The sequence below is a fragment of the Gymnoscopelus microlampas genome (genome assembly GCF_963454915.1).
Source record: "Gymnoscopelus microlampas genome assembly, chromosome: 7".
In the NCBI taxonomy this organism is placed as follows: Eukaryota; Metazoa; Chordata; class Actinopteri; order Myctophiformes; family Myctophidae; genus Gymnoscopelus; species Gymnoscopelus microlampas.
This window is the reverse complement of record NC_139944.1, coordinates 51,427,606-51,447,286: the sequence shown is the minus strand read 5'-3', so window position 1 is coordinate 51,447,286 and position 19,681 is coordinate 51,427,606. Positions and strand designations below refer to the sequence as shown.

Here is a 19,681-nt window from a genome sequence, read left to right as displayed (position 1 = left end):
AACCCAATGCAAGGCTCCACCATGAATTCAACATCTTACAGTAAATAACAACATAATCCAATGGACGAATATAAACCTATTAAAAGTGGACTATGCAAGATGTATATCTTGCATAGTCATATCAATCCAAATCACATAAGGGCTTGAAAAGGTATAATTTTGAGGACCCCCTCGAAAACAAGATGATGCATCTCAAGAGGCTTACTCTCGATAACAGAGATGTCTAAATTAAATAATTGGCCCACAATGCTGTACATGCACAGCAATAAGCCTCAGTGTTTGGGTATGCAAACTCTGGAGTGCGCGCGCGCGCGCGCGTGTGTGTGCGTGCGTGCGTGCGTGCGTTGGGGTTGTTCCATTTGTTTGTCACCTGTCATGCATGGTCTGTGTTTTACCTAAGGGTCTGTTTAATGTCTGTCTTGAATGGGTCATGAAAGACAAATAGGTTGTTCTTTATGTATGTGTGTGTGTGTACACAGCAAGCTTGTTTGATCTAGCCGAACAGCGTAAAGGTTTCTAACTTCCTTGTGTGCCTCCAGATAAAGCACTTCATTCTAAAAAAGAATGCTGTGTCCGTCTATTATATACTGTACAACACAATCGTCACATTATACAGCAATTCTCCCCTCCATTGCATGAGCACTGTGTGTGTGTGAGAGTGAGTGTATGTTGTTTGTTGTAATCATCCCCGGTCATACGATAAGAGCAGAACTATTGTGTCACATTCCTGTGGGTGTCAGCCGGCCTACTGTTATGAGCTGTTGAGTAACGGGTTGCAGGACGATCACTTAAGAGGAGGATTTTCACATTCATCTCTCTGTGTCACCAGAAGAAGGCTGCGGTCATTATGAGCACATGCTGTCATTATAGAGCTCATACAGATGAGCACCTTTTGTGATCACGCCGTGGTCACGACTCATCCACCACCAAAATGAGAGCCATTCGGTTATCTTTTATTTTTAAACAACTTGAACCCGAGCGTCACTATTCAGGAGATAACATTCACCGAACATACAGTAGCCGATCACATGCTCACAATGTGTCGTACTGTAAGTAACGCGATGCATTGTGCAGCTTGTAGATCTACTATTTTCGGCGAAGAAACTTAGAGGGAAAACATTTGTGTTTTTTTTGTCTCTTGTTGCTGCTACTATACACTGACTGCCACAGGGATGGATTAACCCCCGTGTGGGCCCCTTGGCCTATCATCCTTTAGGGGCCCCCCGCACCCCACCCTCCGCGTGCTACCCACGACGGGCAGTCAGGTGGGCGCAAGCACGCCAACACACTGCTCGGATTTTAAGGCATGTGTGTAAACCTTGATATCCTGGAAACCAGACGCATCTGCCAGTGCAAAAAAATAATAAATCTGTCCGCAATCGGCTATGATTGGACTTCGCTGCCCCCTAAGTAGTGGGGCACCAATCACGGTATGCAAATGTTGGGTGGGTTAATCAACAGAGGCATTTTTTTTTAAATCAGACCCTTGGAAATGCAGGTTCCAAACAGAGATTCCAGACTAATATCTACGAAGTGATTTTAGTCTGGCCATGCCAGGCTATGTCAAACCCAGCCCAGATGGGTTTGAGAACCACTGCTGTAAATACATATTTGATTAACCTACACATTTCATTTTAGTAAATTGTCGATGGCCTACCGGCCCAGTTCCTCCTAAGGGCCCCTGAGAGCCAAGGGCCCCTGGGCCAGGACCCACTGGCCCAATGGCTAATCCGTCCTTGGACCGCCATTGTGTGTGTGTGTGTGTGTGTGTGTGTGTGTGTGTGTGTGTGTGTGTGTGTGTGTGTGTGTGTGTGTGTGTGTGTGTGTGTGTGTGTGTGTGTGTGTGTGTGTGTGTGTGTGTGCGTGCGTGCGTGCGTGCGTGCGTGCGTGCGTGCGTGCGTGCGTGCGTGCGTGCGTGCGTGCGTGCGTGCGTGCGTGCGTGCGTGCGTGCGTGCGTGCGTGCGTGTAACAAAAAAGAACCTTGAACCAACTTGAACCAACATCAACTAAGTATTAGTTTACTAAGTATAGAGAGGGTTTAAGTGGTTAACCCTTATTTCACCGGACAAGTTTACTAGAGTGCATAATGATCACTTCTAGTTGCAGAGAGGGAGAGGAGCTTATCTGACTCAAATTCCTTCACCGTGTCGTTTACACTGCATTGTGCTGTCGGCCTGCTCGGCCACAATTGCAGCTCTGCAGGAGGGAGCAGTTTATGATTCTTCCCACACGGCACGTGAAGCATTTCTTCTTCACTTGGTATACTTTCCCTCACCAGCAAAACATTTCTACAGCCCTAATGTCTGGTCATTTCAACCACCTATCACTCCAACAAAACAATATGGTAAATGGTGCATTTATATAGGGTGGAAACCTCATAGGTCCAAAACTGTTACTTTTCAGGATTCAGCTTCAAAAATAGCAGATCGACAAGCTTTCGAGCTTGTGGATCTGCTACTTTTGATGCTTTTGTGTGACGCTGTAGTATGATCACGTATAGGGCATTCATTTACGAAAAACTATAGCACTCTCTAACTACCCAGTTTATTGTAGTAGATTGAGAAGTAGATTTGTTTTGATTTTGACTCATAACTTGACAATTGTTCCAAAAGGCCTAAGTAAGTATTAGGAAAACATTGCGTGCGTCATGAATACAATGACCTGAACAAACTGTGCACTTGATATAGCCTACTTTGATCAGCAGTCAGCTCCCACACACAAGCTACTAATCCTCCTCAAGATGCAGACAGAATGTTATGTTCTCAACGAGCATGCATGCGTGCACACACACACACACACACACACACACACACACACACACACACACACACACACACACACACACACACACACACACACACACACACACACACACACACACACACACACACACACACACACACACACACACACACACACAATCACTTTCTCTTAGTTTGGACCCATCCCTATTGATGCAAGCAGATGAGGCAGTCGAATCAAAATGGACAGACGATAACTTTTTGCAACTACTCCCACAGATTGTCACATAATTATCTTTGGAGTCATGTGATCAAGGTGTACGTACGAGTCAGATTTAGCAGATTCCATTCCAATTGGCTGTGACTGCCTTCCAAATCTCACGGACCTGTACACACACACCCATTATTACAAGTTGATCTAAATGTGGAGCAGCCAGGGGGGTTGGCCTGAAACGAGACAGTCATTCATTTGTCCCCTGCAGGGCGAGACTTTAAATAGACCTACCTGAGCAACTTGATGCTCTCACAACAAAATGAAGAAATACAGCTGGAGGAATTTCACGGACCTTATTATCAGGAATCCTGCCGTTGCTGAGCAGGTAAGAGAAACACCTGTTAATGTCTTGAGTCGATACTGTTGCTAATTGATATTAACAATCAAAACTATTGATCATAATTATATGGCTGCAGCAACCAAGTTAAGGTAGCCTACTTTTTCAAGTTCTGTACTGTGCAATAAAGTTTTAATTCAATTGCATGTCATACCTGCATAATAACTAAACAAACAGGAAAAAAGTCAACATTTGTACGCGTTAATAGCAAATAGTCTGTGAATGCTTCTATGCGAGTTAACATTCAGATGATCTGCGTCTGTGTTCAACAGCATGCGTGTTTTGCGCTTATAAACTACTGTATGTAAGAATGAGTTAAAGTGGGAATGGGAATTATAAATCCATCTTGGAAGCTGCACCTGGCTCGCTGATAACAAACTATCATTACACCTGGGTAAAACTGAATCCATTCTCTTTGGGTCCAAAAGAAAAAAAGAAAAGAGGAAATTACCTACCTGCGTTGTATTTTAGAGGCAAATCATTCCAGTGAAACATTGGCAACTAAAGTAATTTAGATTTTTGTACAGGATCTCCTCACTGGTCACTAGGAATACATTGAGGACTCTGGCAGGAGCACTCATCCAATGTCACTTTGACTATGCATACACCTCTTGGTACCATAGCACCACAAAGGCCTTAAAAACAAGGCTCCAGACATCCCAAAACAAACTGTTCATGTTACTGCTTGGCCTCACACCTACAACTCATTTAACCCCTGCTCACTTTGCTATGGTGGGATGGCTCAGGGTAGAGGACAGAGTACAGCAACTTGCAATGGGTCTGGTATATAAGATACACTACACCACAAAGACACCTATGTACGTACAAATCACGTTCAACCCATATCTGGCTCAAACAAGGGGTTCAATTCGTTCTACTGCTATGCCACCAAAATCATCAGTCATAAAAAGTGTGAATCCTTACTCTCCTTCAAAACCGCTTATATTAATGAATACAGCTTTTTTTTAAACCTATGTTTATGGTAAAATATGTTAATATCGGCAGTGGTTGGAGATGGTTTCCCTACTCTTCCTTTGAGACATTTAGACCCTGATGTCGACTCGAGTAGGTCACCTACGGTGGACAAGTAGTATTACAGTAGTCTACCTACTCTCCCTTGGATAAGTGGGGATTTCGGATGCAGTGGTGTAAAGTAAATAAGTACTCAAGTACTGTACTTAAGTACAAGGTTGAGGTATTTTTACTGTAATGGAGTACTAAACATTTTTCAATACTTTTACTTCTACTCCACTACATCTCAGAGGAACCAAATATTGTAGTTTTACTCTTTTTATTACAAAACATACATTAACCACTTCAACACTTTATATACTTTGGCTTTTTGAAAATAGCCGTATTTATGTACAATGCGTCGCGTTGTGAGCTTGTGGATCTGCTATTTTCAAAAGGTTTGTATACATTTTGAAAACTTGTGAAATGGGACATTCTGCCTAACGAGTACTTTTACTTTTAGTACTTTAGTATATTTTGATGCCAACACGTACATTTTTTAATACCAGACCTTTATCCTTTATTTGTAACAGTCAAGAGTATATGTACCTTGTAGTATTGATACTTTTACTTAAGTAAAAAATGTGAGCGCTTCTTCCAACACTGTTCAGATGAGTGGCAGAAGGTTGGGGGGGCCCACATGTCGGTATTGGACATAAAACGTACAGATTGCAACTTTAGCCTAAAAGTATTTTAAGTCTGTGGTATGAGACATAATGGTTCTTCCATTCTTTTCATTTTGTTATCTCTGCCAGCAGTGCCAGGCCGAAGAGGCATACACGCACACACACACCCACATGCACATACGCGTGCACACACACGCACGCACGCACGCACGCACGCACACGCACACACACACACACACACACACACACACACACACACACACACACACACACACACACACACACACACACACACACACACACACACACACACACACACACACGTGTTAGTGTGGCCATGGCTAATCTCACAAAATACTACACAGTCCAGACAGTTCTTGTCACTGTTTGACTCAGCTGAAGACCTCTGACAGCCTTCTGATTGGTCCCTGACTGACTAACCAGCAGGCTCTTTCTGCCTTGTTCTACCCTGGTTCCGCCTTATGTGGAATTTGCTAAAACATTTAAAACATAATTTTAGCCCAGTCACTATACTGCACCTGAGATGTTCCATTTTACCGAGACCTAGTTTAAAATAAGAATTGAATACACTGAGTATTAATACGAAGCAACTGAAAACCCCATTATTTCATTGGTAGTGGAAGGATATTTGTCCAACCAAGAAACAGCAACCAATGGGTGCGAAGAGGGGCACAACCATGGGCGGGACAATCTTACTCTGATCACCATCAGGTGTGTTACTGGGCTGTGGCATTCTAGCATTCTCAGCATTCTAGTGCCTGTGCTGTGTGTGTGTGTGTGTGTGTGTGTGTTACTGTTGATCTTGAAGAAGCATCATGAAGCCTAAACTAAGACAAATAGAGAAAAAGGAGTCAAAAGAGTGTGCGACTGTCTTCACATTCCCTCAGGACGCCCATTTCGACGATAAGGATGGCGATAAACAGGACCAGCGTGAAAACTGGACCAACAAAAGGGAGTACATTCTCTCCATGATCGGCTATGCTGTTGGCCTTGGCAACGTCTGGCGCTTCCCCTACCTGGCCTACAAGAATGGCGGGGGTGAGTAAAATGATCTGACACACACAGTGCTTCTCAAACATGATAACTTCAAGGACCCCCTGTGTTTGATGTGCATGATTATTGGCCACAGACCCCCATAACTCTGAGAGTGTACAAAATGGCCATTTGTACACTCTCAGAGTTTCAGATCTGTAAAGGTCCATTTGGTTCCTGACTATCAACAATATAGCTGGGGACCCCCTCATGTAAGGACCCCTGGGTGTCCCCCGGACCCCACTTTGAGAACCACTGATCTAACGCAGTGGTTCTCAAACATTTTCATGTCAAGGAGGACCCCCAAATTGATATGTATTTGGACCCCCATTTGAAAAGATTTTGTGCCACATAAGAGAAGATTTGTCAACATTTTGTCAAACAATGTGTCAATTTTTTTTCCCAAAATGGCAGATCTACAAGCTCAACACATCGTGAGTTTGTAGACTAAAACAAAAAAACTTAAACTGTTCCTCATTTTCCCAGGGACCCCCTGAAACGCCCTCAAGGTCCCCTGGGGGTCCCTACTTTGAGAACCATTGTGTTCACTGTCTAAGCTGCTTCTCAAACTGGCCACATTAAAGGGATAGTTCACCCAAAAAACAAAAATACTTTTTTCTATCTCTCCCCCCATGAGACTTGAATCCATGGATATGTTTTTGTCTTTGTCTCATTCCTAAGCCAATAATTTGATGACCAGCGGACGGGGAGGCAGCGGTTCCGGTAGGAGACACTAAGGAGACTCTTTGTGTCTCCTATACCGGAACCGCTGCCGGTCATCAAATTATTGGCTTATGAATGCGACAAACTAAAAAATATCCATGGATTCAAGTCTCCATGAGGTGCTCTTTCTTTTCTGCTCCAAACCCATTATTACCCCAACGGCCCTTTCACTTGTTCCCTGTGACCCAGGTGCCTTTCTCATCCCATATGTTGTGATGTTGGTGGTGGCTGGAATTCCTCTGTTTTTCCTGGAGAGCGCCATTGGACAGTTCTGCAGTCAAGGCCCCATCAACGTGTGGAGCGCAGTGCCGATACTCCAAGGTGAGCGTGCCGCCGTGCACACAATGTTCTGGTGAAAACAATCAGACAGCAGGTGCTGTGGTACAAAAACTGTTCTGTTGTTGGGTTTTAAGAGTAAACTGCTAGTCTTGCACACCAGCACTCATCTGCAAACAGTTCTGCATATTTGAATTGCTCAGCAGACAGAAAGCTTTGTAATTCCCCCCTCAGTTCATGTACCCGCGACACAACTTTCCCTTTGGAGAGCCACCGCACCTCTGTGTGCAACAGCAACGTTTTATGTTCCGCCCCCATTTCCTTCCTCGCACAGGGTGGCGAACAGCCGGCTTTTCAATGGTCGTGCTTTTATAAAGTTAACGATGCTTACCGCATCATCCAACACAGCTGACAGGTCTTTTGGTAAAGTCTTTGCAACCAGCGCCTCATGGTGTAAAAAGCAATGCGTAACCATGACGTAACCATGAAGACAAAGACATACATTTGCATTCCTATGGTCGACGGTCTCTTCACTGAATGGACTCTGTTGTCATTGGCTGTGTGTTAGCAGCAGCCGTATCTATTGTTCTTGAGGGGGCAGGGTTGGTTTTGTTCTGTTTCTTCGAATTCTTTTACGGCACACTAAGCCCTCTCAGACGGCAGGCTAGAGGGCTGAGGGTGAGGTGAGCTATGTTATTTTTTTCAGTTTCTGCTGTTGGTTCTCATGGCTGCCAGTTCCCACCTGATGCCATGTGGGATATCTGACTGTTCCAGACCGTACTGAATAACTGCTAGCTTGCATAACGTCTTAAGACTAGGACTTAAGTCTAAGATGTACAGCTCAACAGTCCTGTCTCCTCCAAAGAAGATGCTATGATCTCCCATCATGCAACAGCATATCCTTGGCATCAAACATGGGCCATTCCCCTTGGCCTCAACTGTTTTCCAGGAGAAAGTCTCTGGATTGAACTTCCACAGATCTTTGAATTTTATGTTATTGACAAACTTGAGGCCGCCAACTATGTACAGCTCTCCATTGTAGGCAAAGGCTGAATGATTCACGCGCCCTTCTGGAGAAAGCTGTGCAGAAGGCGTGCTCAGCCAACAGCTGGTCTCTGTGTCAAACACTTTGACACAGTTGTAGTACTCCGACATGCATTGGGTGGACCCCTCAAATACAAACATCTTTGTCCCCATGATTGTGGCAGAGTGATGTATTGAAGAAGGTGCTGGCGTGGTTAATTAAGGACCAGGCCATTGTGGTGGTGTCCAACTTGTAGATGTCATTATTAGTGCATCTGGTCACGCATCCTCCAAAGATATACATAACCTTCCCCAAGACACAGGCCGAGTGCCCCCACCTTGCCTCGGGCACAGTTCCAGAAACATTAGGCTTGAACCATCTGTGGGTGCTGACATCAAATGCAAAAAGGCCGTTGCTTGACCTACTAGTGTTGAGCCTATATCCCCCCCATATGTAGATGATATGTTCTATCAACACAGCTGTGTGGTATTGATGCTCGTTTGGAACCTCAGAGGGACGTTCTCCTGTCACTGGAGGCAACTGAATCCATCGTAAAGACACTGTGTTGAAGATATTGTCTCTTCCCAGCTGTGGAATGATTGGCTCGTTAACAGTCTATTCAACTGCTAGTCGAGTAGTAATGGCTATACTCTTTGATCCTCACGCAGAAGTCAGCCTAGCACGGACATGTTCTCTCTCTCTCTCTCTGTCTCTGTCTGTCTGTCTGTGTGTGTGTCTGTCTCTCTCTCTCTCTCTCTCTCTCTCTCTCTCTCTCTCTCTCTCTCTCTCTCTCTCTCTCTCTCTCTCTCTCTCTCTCTCTCTCTCTCTCTCTCTCTCTCTCTCTCTCTCTCTCTCTCTCTCTATATAATATTTTATTTTTTATTTTTTAAAAGACACATGCATTTCTGGATTGAATGCTCCTTACAAATTGCATTTTGTTTTTAATGTCAATAATTAAAGTAGCTATTCTTCTTCATAATAACATGTTTTTAAAGGTGATATATACTGTAGTTAGCAGTGACTGAGACAACAGACTGAAAAACAATGCTGTATAACTGAATGCGTGTGAGCGCACATGCGCGTCCGCAACTGGTTTCTGCCCACATCAAGTCACCATTTGACCAATGTGGCCCGGACCCCAAAATGAGTTCGACACCCCTGCTCTAGATGGTTGCTCTGGAAGGCCCTTAGGGTAGCGATGGATGAGAATTGGACATTTGGTTGATTACTCTTCATTTGTACTCCTGGGGGTTCTGCTTTTAATCATTACTATGATGCCACTGTGATGTCAGCAATGCCCAAATATATGCCCGATATAAAAGATTGGCTTCACGTCTTCACAAATTAGAAGACGTGAACGTTTTCTAAGTAAGTCTTAAGTCTGCTCACTCAGTAAATGTCGGAGGCCACTCCTGTGTTTACCATCCTTTTTTATCTTAGCCAGGATTGACTTAACCTGATTCAGTCTTAGAGTAGCCTAGACTAAGTAAACTTCAAGAGGTGACTACCTCTAAACGATGTGTTGAATGATGTACAATTATCTTTGAGATTACTTTCCATCTCAGTGTGGCATAACCATCTGTTCAAACTGTAATCGTGTACAGTAAGAGGTATCGGAGCCTCAAAGCCAGCACAAGCAGACTAAAGGAGTTTCCACCACCCACTGTCTTTATTTTAGTGCAGGGGTCTTCAACAGGGGGTCCGGGACCCCTAGGGGTCCTCAGTGTTACTACAGGGGGTCCGCCAAATCTTTGTGTGATATGATTTATTTTTTACCTTAACCACTTGAACCCTACCATCCTTTTTCTGAGGAGAACTTTAGCCAAAAATAGCAGATCTACAAGCGAGGCGTTGTGAGCTATTTTTGGCAAAGAGGTATAGGTGTAGAGGGAAAAAGGAGCAGTCCAAGTAAACCAAAAAAAAGTTTAATTCTGAAACACAATTTTATACAATATAGAGGGGGTCCCTGCTTCATCTTTGTCTCGGCTAGGGGGTCCTTGGCCTGAAAAGGTTGAAGACCCCTGTTTTAGTGTGTATTATGGAGCACCCCAACCTGAGTTTTTCACAGGACATGTACTCGTACGTCCTTGTGACAATAATTATCTTGAATCTTAAATATTCTGTGCATGTTTTATCTCTTTTTTTTCTCCTTCTCTGCTCCAGGTGTTGGTGTTGCCATGGTGCTGGTGTCCACCATAGTGTCCATTTATTACAACGTGATCATCGCCTACAGCCTGTACTACATGTTTGTTTCATTCCAGTCCACTCTGCCGTGGAGCGAGTGCTTTGAGTGGGCTGACGCGTCCTGCGGTACTGTCCCTATAGGTCAGAGTCCACTCTTTATCATTTTAATAAGCTGCTGCTTCACAAACCTTTTCATGTCGGGGACCCTCAAATTGTTTTTTTATTTCTTGTTATTTGGCAACGGTCCGGGTTCGAATTGCGATTATATAGGACGTAAAAAGTTAAAGGACGACTTCACCCATTTTCAACCTATCTTCATATAATTGGTCCTCACTAATGGTCATTATAATATGGTACAATTTTTGTCTATTCACTCTGTGTCTCAGAGGAGGGCTGTGGACAGTTCAGAAACCTGCCTACCAGTGACATCATCGATGGGGAATCCAAGCTAATAGAAACTGCAGGCTTTCTATTCCTGGAAAGTTAACATGCTATAATGGAAGCCATTGCTCTCACGTTAATAAAAAAAAACATTCTTAACTATGATATCACTGGTAGGCCGGTTTCTGAAGTGTCCACAGCCCTCCTATGAGACACAGACTGAGTAGAAAAAGATTACACAATTTTATCAGGAGCATCCTATTATATGAAGATGGGTTGAAATGGGTGAAGCCGTCCTTTAAGGATTGCAACGTTAACAACCAACTTTCATTTGTACGATGCTTCCAGCACTGTGTCCAATATATTCTGTGGAAATTATGAACATTTTAAAATCATACAAAGCTATGCAATAAGACGGCTTTTGGTAGAATGCTACATTTGTACACACTTGATCATCAATTTTATGTAACTTCGCTATCGGTCCCCTTTCTTTCTAGCGGTGTGCAATCTAACTGGTCTGCCAGTGACCAACCTAACTGGTCTGCCACTGACCAACCGGACTCTGGATAACGGCACATGTCCAGCAGAGAACATTTTCACCGTTCCAGCTCAGAGCCCCAGCGAGCAATACTGGGAGTAAGAGAAACGCATACAGAAAATAACGCTCGCAAGAGTACATACACATGCACAGAGTAACTGTCAGTGGTGAAGTGAAAGTCAGATGTTCAAAATGTACTTGAGTAAAGAGTACAAAAGTAATGGCTAATAATCAAAATATACTTTAAGTACCAAAAGTAAAAGTACTCATTATGCAGTATGTCCCATTTCACTAGTTTGTCATGTACTGTATAAAAATCATATAAAAATAGCAGATCTACAAGCTCGCATTCCAAAGCGATGCGTTGTGACTTTGTGTCTTTGTATATTTTGTATCTGCCTGTGTGAACGCAGCATTAATGTATCCATTTGTAACTCTGGTCCCTTATAGGTCAATTTGGTTACATTTGCACACTCCCAGAGTTAAATTGAACTTTGAGGTAACGGTTCACCTCTCTCTCTCCCCAGTCGCGTGGCCCTGCAACGATCCAGCGGTCTTGATGACACCGGGCCGATAGTCTGGCACCTGGCCCTGTGTCTGCTGCTGGGCTGGATCCTGATCGCAGCGGCCCTCTTCAAAGGCATCAAGTCATCAGGCAAAGTACATATACAGTATATCTGCTTTCTCTAACCCGTGGCAAAAAGAAAAACACAAACAATGTTTCAGCCATACGCTTGGGGCACGATCTTGCATGGCGCCTTATGCCTAAACTTCTTAGGCATTTTTTTAATACTTTGAAAAACATTTAAAAATTGTGTAATTAGCCGATCTACAAGCTCACAACGTGAGCTTGTAGATCGGCTATTTTCACAATATTTATCTGTGGAACCGAGTCAAACTAAATGTAGTGTTACAATTCCACGTGCTTGTCAGGGTGGGGGGTCCCCAGTTCAGATATGATTATTTTGGGGGCGGGTTGCGGCCTGAACAGTTTGGGAACCCTTGGTTTAGAGGTATTGTAGTCACTTCTTGAACTTTATTTGATTCACAGTTATTTATGAGCACATATTTGAGACGTGTCGAACTTCAAATTAGACAGGTTGATTAAATGAGACGGGTTGTCATGGATTGTTTGGCGAGATGGGGCCATTAGTCTTTGTCTAGGCCACCAAACATGTGTTAGAAATGTTATTTGTAGGCCTATGTGTTTTTTTTTACCATAGTAAAAGTACTGGAGCAGCAAGCTGTTGTGTGGACTTTATCATTATGATGTTGTAACTTATCCTGCCCCAGTGCGAAAATTCACGTGTATAACATTTTTGGTAACTACCAACATGTCGACGGTTTGAAACACAATTCAATCGCCCCACAAATTGACAAATTGACTTTGAAAGTTAATTGGACCACTCTGTTTCAGTGATAGCCTATGCCTATGGTTAGCCTATAACTATAGGCTTTATGACTTTATGTCAACCGAAAGAAAGTACACAAATATTTATACTTAATAATACTACATATCAACAATAATATCAACACTAATATTTAGGCAGGCAGTAGACCACAGATTCTTCAAAGTGAGTTTGAAACCTCTGTCCATCTCCATTGTACCCAGTGTGTATGTGTTGTGCTTCCCTTCTTCTCCACCAGGTGGTGTACTTCACAGCCATATTCCCTTATGTAGTGCTGCTCATCCTGCTGGTCAGAGGTGTGACACTAGAGGGCGCCATAGATGGCATCGAGTACTACATTGGTTCTCAGTCCAACATGACTAAACTTCGTGAAGCAGAGGTAATATAGACGTTTCTTATTTACTTGGGCAAAAGTTGTCACCAGAAAATAGTGTTTAAAACTCACAGAATAGACTTTATTTGCCATTTGCATGAAAGCATAGGAACGCTCCCAGGGTCTGCATTTAAAAAGATAGACAAGACAGAAAGAACATGCACCTTACAATACTACATATATCCTACAATACTTTTTAAAAAGACAGATCAAATAAATACTACATATATCCTACAATACTTTTTAAAAAGACAGATCAAATAAATAAGTACTTCATATTCTAATTAAAACCAGTGCAATCATTGTGCAATTCATCTATCATGATTCAGTTCATCTGTCATGATTTAGATCACCTATTTCCTATATATGTGCAGTATGTGATGTGTAATAGTGGCTACCGTCCTTAATGTCTTAGATTTGCTCTGTAATTTTAGGTCTGGAAAGATGCAGCGACTCAGATCTTCTATTCTCTGTCTGTTGCGTGGGGTGGAGTCACCGCCCTGTCCTCCTACAATAAGTTCCATAACAACGTGTTCCAGGACACTATCGTTGTCACACTCACTAACTGTGGTAAGTACTACGCAGTATTAAATAATGAGCATGACATGTACAGTAGCAATATGGGCAGAATGCGGAATAAAATGAATGTCATAGAACCTTTAAAAGGAGAACACAAAAAGCCCTATGGGGCTTGTTTCCATTGAGGTCCTGTGTATTCAATGCATTAAGACATTTAAAGACATACAATAATAAACAAGACATAATCAACACTAGTAGCAATGAACGTATATGTACAGTAAACATTGGGGGCGGGGGGGTATTTCTGGTGTTAAGCTGTGTTTTTGCCATTTTCTGAACTGTAACAGTTTTGGACATTCAAGGCAGGACGATATAATCCCTGACTGTTTTTGTTTCATCTGCTCCAAAGGAACCAGTGTGTTTGCTGGCTTCGCCATCTTCTCCATTTTGGGCCACATGGCTCACGTCTCCGGGAAGAAAGTTTCTGAGGTCGCCCAAGCAGGTGAGAAAGAACATTCTGGATGCAAAAAAAACGTATCGATTATTTTCTTTCTGATCAACTACTTTTTCGATTCATCGAATAAACCGGAAGCATACATACATATAACACATCAAAATAAGTGATCTACAAGCTCATAATATGTCGCATCATCTATTTGTGGTATTTTGGAAAATCGATCCACCGTGGTGTATTCAATTAGTTTGAACCATTGCACCCCCAGTTCTGTTTGACTTTGTTACCCGTCTTTGTGTACAGGATTTGGTCTGGCATTCATTGCATATCCAGAGGCTTTGGTGAAGTTGCCCGTATCTCCCCTATGGTCCTTTCTCTTCTTCTTCATGCTGGTAACTCTTGGTCTGGACTCCCAGTTTGCCGGGATCGGTGAGTTTCAGATTTATTTGACAATGACTGCCGTTGGATATTCAGCCATCAGACGACACTGATCCTTAGACCACACTAAACCCATGCCTAACCGCAAAGACAATTAAGCCCTATAAAAAATGTACGGTAATTAAATTAAATGTATCATATGAGGAATAGTGAAAAGCTGCTCTGCATGCTCACAATGTGTGTGGTGACGCATTGTCAGCTTGTAGATCAGTTATGCTCACTGTTTTTGAAATTGTTGAACCTTTTTTTAATTGATCTTTTCCCTTTTTTTATGGGGGGGGGGGGTATTTTCACCTATAACACGTCCAAAATAGGAACGCTACATTGAAAGAGTTTAACCATACGAACAGTGCCTATAACCTCAACCTAAACAGCTACAAACATTCACGTAGATCACGGAGGTTTCCGACTGCTGAATATCCACTACATTCAGACAACCTACGATTGTTTCTACTTGAAGATGTTATTGTCTTAGTGCTGCAGGGTCATTATGAATTCCTTCCTGTCATTAGAGACAATCAGCACCTGCCTGGTAGACTGGTACCCGGAATTCTTCAAATCTAGGCGGCCCCTGATAACTCTGGTAACCTGTGCCGTTCTCTTCTTCCTCGGCCTGCCGTGCGTCACAAGGGTAAGTCAGCTTCCTTAAGTGCCACTTCATGTCACCTCATATTTTACCCAATACCATCCAGCACTGTATGTGCTGTTTACTCTGTGTGTGTGTGTGCGTGTGCGTGTGTGTGTGTGTGTGTGTGTGTGTGTGTGTGTGTGTGTGTGTAAGACAGGCAGGAATATACTGGGTGACTCTCATGGACACCTTTGTTGCTAGCTGGGTTCTGCTAATCGCTGGTTTCTTGGAGATCATCGGCTTCTTCTACATATATGGTATTGTAAATGTGAACAGATGTGGAGATGTTGCACTCTGTTTGCTTATTGTATCATATATATAATGTGTGTGTGTGTGTGTGTGTGTGTGTGTGTGTGTGTGTGTGTGTGTGTGTGTGCATATTTGTGTGTCTTTTAATATGCTGTCCAGGTGGTAACCGTTTGATTGAAGACATAGAAATGATGATTGGGAAGAAGAGCTTCTGGTTCTGGCTGTGGTGGAGAGCTTGCTGGTTTGTCATCACGCCCTGCATCATCTTAGTGAGTACAGTCTCTAACACATCACGCCCTGCATCATCTTAGTGAGTACAGACTCTAACACATCACTCCCTGCATCATCTTAGTGAGTACAGTCTCTAACACATCACGCCCTGCATCATCTTAGTGAGTACAGTCTCTAACACATCACGCCCTGCATCATCTTAGTGAGTACAGTCTCTAACACATCACGCCCTGCATCATCTTATTGAGTAGGGGAGACCGGGGACAAAAGTAACAGGGGGCAAAAGTAACACACTCAATAATTCTAATTAAGAACAAACTAGTCTCGCGTAGCCAGACCCCACAGAAAATGAAAAACAGCGACCTCTGTTTTCTGATATTGTCTGTGGGGTCTGGCGGCAGGAAAATGGAAGACCAGTGCGCAGGGAAACTCCGGTTTCATGTCTGCCTTCAGCGCATCACTTCCGGTTGGTGCGACTACGTTTTCATTCCCACTAACGATATTTCTACACGGAACACTAAAACCACTTCTCCCAGAGAACATGGATGGTTTTGGTTATAAGCCCACTTGTTTCTATGATGAAAGAGTAAGTTAAAATGTGAATATCTTTCCGTGGTTTTGTCCGCTCCGAGGACGCTATTGTTAAATTAGTTTCGGCTAGTTTCGAGGGGGGAAGGGTGGATGGACACGTGAATCCCGCCCACTACATTTGATTGGGTAAAGCGCGGCCCGCTTCCTGATCTGAAGGCACGCCCACTTGTAGCCAATGCGCACACGTTATGACGAACCCCTCCGACAGATTCCACCGCAGGGCAGAATCTGTTCTTGAGAGATTAGGAACAAACTAGAGGGGTGAGACTTCTTGTGCACATGCTCAGTAGGGTCCTCTCTCTGCCTATGGAAGGATAGAATGATAATTTCATCTCAGCAGAAGTTTTCAACAAAAAAAAGATTTTGAGGTGTAAACGTACATTTTTGAGTGTACAGTATTTTCCTTCTGCTGTCTAAAGATAAAGTGTCAGCTGATATAAAGATGAATTGTATCTCTATGTTATTGGTCTCAAATTAACATCAGCAGCCTATGCTAGTATAGGTGTTTCTAGCAAGAATATGGGATTTTATCATGGTTGACCCAATTGTAACAAAGTGACCGGGGTCAATTGTAACTATGTGTTTTCAATGCAAGCAGATTTTGTGTCTGGGATTACATACTTTTATGTTAGTAAATTAACATATTTCACTAAATGTCACTACATTTCAAAGTAAAAATACATTCAAATAAACAAATGACATACATGTGAAAAAACAAAATGGAAAAATAAATAATTTGAATAAAAATACAAAATAATTGTAATTATGTATATAAAACATTTGTAAGTATAAATGTTAAATTATAACAAATACATATTACTTTTATTATAGCAAAAGATGACTAGGATATTTCAAGTAGTCTGTGAATTATGAAGGCAAATACAAAAAGTGTTACTTTGGTCCCCGGTCTCCCCTACAGTCTCAAACACTGTCCCTCAGCTTAGGGTAGCCTGGGACCAGACGAATCTGCGAGTGAAAAAAAAAATTGCACTCTGCGATTTGGGTCTGGCACCGCTCCATAGAGAATCCATTTCCTGCTCCAGAATACGGTTGTAGGTCTAACCAATTGCGTCGAGGGCCATTTTTGATCCCGCCCCTTGGGAAAAAAAAAACGTCCTCATGGAAGCACCAGACTCATAGCCACGCAGTGATATAGTCCCTCTACGCCAGGCTAAGCTTAGGGGTCCTTGGCCTGAAAAACCTTGAAGACCCCTGGTGGTGCAAACGAACACTGCCATCATGGCCTTTATTGTTCTGTGCTGATCAGGTGATCCTGATCTGGTCTCTGTCGCCGTTCGTTGCTCCTACCTATGGAGACGTGGAGTTTCCAACCTGGGGCCTGGCACTGGGCTGGTGCATGGCTCTGTTCTGCATCCTCTGGATCCCTGTCATCGCCGTGTGTAAACTGATTAAAGCAGAGGGCAGCCTGTGGAAGGTGAGTGTGTGTGTGTGTGTGTGTGTGTGTGTGTGTGTGTGTGTGTGTGTGTGTGTGTGTGTGTGTGTGTGTGTGTGTGTGTGTGTGTGTGTGTGTGTGTGTGTGTGTGTGTGTGTGTGTGTGTGTGTGTGTGTGTGTGTGTGTGTGTGTGTGTGTTTTGTCAGTGATGGAAGAAGTACAATTTTCTTTTTTTTAACCTAAGTGATACCACAATGTAGAAATACTCTGTTACAAATAAAAGTTTGGTCTTTAAAATATTTGAAGCTTTGATGTGATCTGCGAGTGAGTTCTCCCGTGTGACGTGTGTCCTCTTCTTCCCTCAGCGTGTGAAGTGTTTGAGCTCTCCGTCCAAGGACTGGCATCCCTACCTGGATGTCCACCGTGGTGAACGATACTCTGAACGCAGTCATCATCACGGGATGCAAACGTTCAGCCCACCAGAACCTAACGCAGTAGTCATCGCTAACACACATCTCTGATACGTGTGTGTGTGTGTGTGTGTGTGTGTGTGTGTGTGCGTGTGCGTGTGTGTGTGTGTGTGTGTGTGTGTGAAGTTGAACATGTGAAAGTTCTTTGAAAGAAAATATTTTATACAAGTTTTTTATGTTGATGTCTGTCTATGTTGATGTGTCCTTCACATTTTGATTTATCTATTTTGTAGATCTAAGTGTAGATTAGAATTTTGATTTGTATTGTTTACAAGCAATGTGATGTCAGCACCAAAATGGAATCAGAGCACTTTATTTTATCAGCGAAATGTATCCTAAAACCCCTTCAATTTCAAAAACTTGAAACTTGATGTAATAGTGGCGATGAAAATTGTTGCTAGGGTTTTTAATACTATTTTAACTATACCTTTTTTAACCTTTCTAAATGATGTACACCATAATGTCTGCCACCTTGATGGCTTTCCATATACTGTATGATGTGTTCGTGAGAATATGTAAGATGATGATGATGCGTTTCTACTGCAATAAACAACTTCTTTGTACTGTTTGCGTCTTTTTGGAATTGATCAACACTCAAGTGTCAAGTAACGACTGGATGAGAGAAAGATTGTATTGCTGTATTGTTGTATTGTGCTTTCTGCTTTGGCAATGTAAACGTATGTTTTCTCATGCCAATAAAGCCCTTTGAATTGGAAGGCAAATAAGAAAAATAACATGGACCAGGTGCTTTGAATACCACAGTTTTATTTCCATCAGTGACCACTAGATGAAGCTGTTACTTCCCTCATGGGCCCGGTCTTGGGACTGTTACACCCAGCTCTAAGCGTTGCAGCCTGTATGACATATAGAGGAAAAAGCAAATAATTATGTCTCAAGAGATGTCTGTAGAAATATGAATGCTTGTGGGTGGTTTTGTATTGTCACGGCTGAATTAACTCACTACTGTAGATATGATCAATTATCTGAATAATTAGACTTGTCTAGGACTTTTGACTCACAAATTCGGTGGTGAGCTAGCATAGTCAGATGTCAAGAACTTAGCACATCAGATACAAGCAAAGATGTCTAGCCTGGTTCTATAGCGTGACAAATAGCCGAGCTATGATGTTGCTTGCCCTCTGCTGCACTGTTTCCTGGCCATCATTGTCTTTTACTCCAATTTAGCAATCCTTGCTCCTTTTGAAATGTTTAATGTGGTTTTAGACATAGGACTAACTTAAAGACATAAAAACGTACGGGTTACAGGGAGGGAGTATGGTTATGTTAATCCATTCAATCCGGGAACGCATCTGTGTCATTTCAGATTTGAGCTAGAACCATTATTTTTATACTTTGGCCATTCAAAAATAGCAGATTTCCGTGCTACGAGCTTGTAGCTCTGTTATTTTTTGAAAAATCTTGAACATTTGTGCAAATATTTGAATACATATATTCTTTTGAAACTCCATTTTTTAAAAATCTTTGCTTCTGGGGGGGTCCCTGGAACAACATATTTTGTATGGGGATCGACGGCCAAAAACATAATTTTAGGGGTCCTTGACAAGAAGAAGTTTGAGCACCACTGATATAGCAACAATAGTTTTTCAGAAAAATTAAGACATTTGTTGAGACATTTGACAGTTACAAATGTTCGCTTTAAAAAATATATATATTCAAAGATTTGCACACATTTTCAAGAATTTTCAAAAATGGCAGATCTACAAGCTCATAGTGCGGCACTCGGTGCCGCACTATGAG

At 42.6% G+C, this 19,681-nt stretch overlaps 1 protein-coding gene across 1 annotated transcript; it reads left to right on the top strand.

Annotated features, from left to right (window-relative positions):
• Positions 1-3,212: 3,212 nt before the first annotated feature.
• LOC311048153 (sodium- and chloride-dependent neutral and basic amino acid transporter B(0+)-like) lies at positions 3,213-18,384 on the top strand. Its single transcript, XM_084061226.1, has 15 exons — positions 3,213-3,340; positions 5,898-6,048; positions 6,955-7,086; positions 10,229-10,390; positions 11,128-11,266; positions 11,696-11,828; positions 12,816-12,956; positions 13,385-13,520; positions 13,879-13,971; positions 14,227-14,352; positions 14,874-14,992; positions 15,147-15,246; positions 15,398-15,507; positions 17,328-17,495; positions 17,819-18,384. Exons 1-15 carry the CDS (start codon positions 3,275-3,277, stop codon positions 17,972-17,974), a joined length of 1,932 nt encoding a protein of 643 aa, XP_083917352.1. The 5' UTR covers positions 3,213-3,274; the 3' UTR covers positions 17,975-18,384.
• The last annotated feature ends 1,297 nt before the right edge of the window (positions 18,385-19,681 follow it).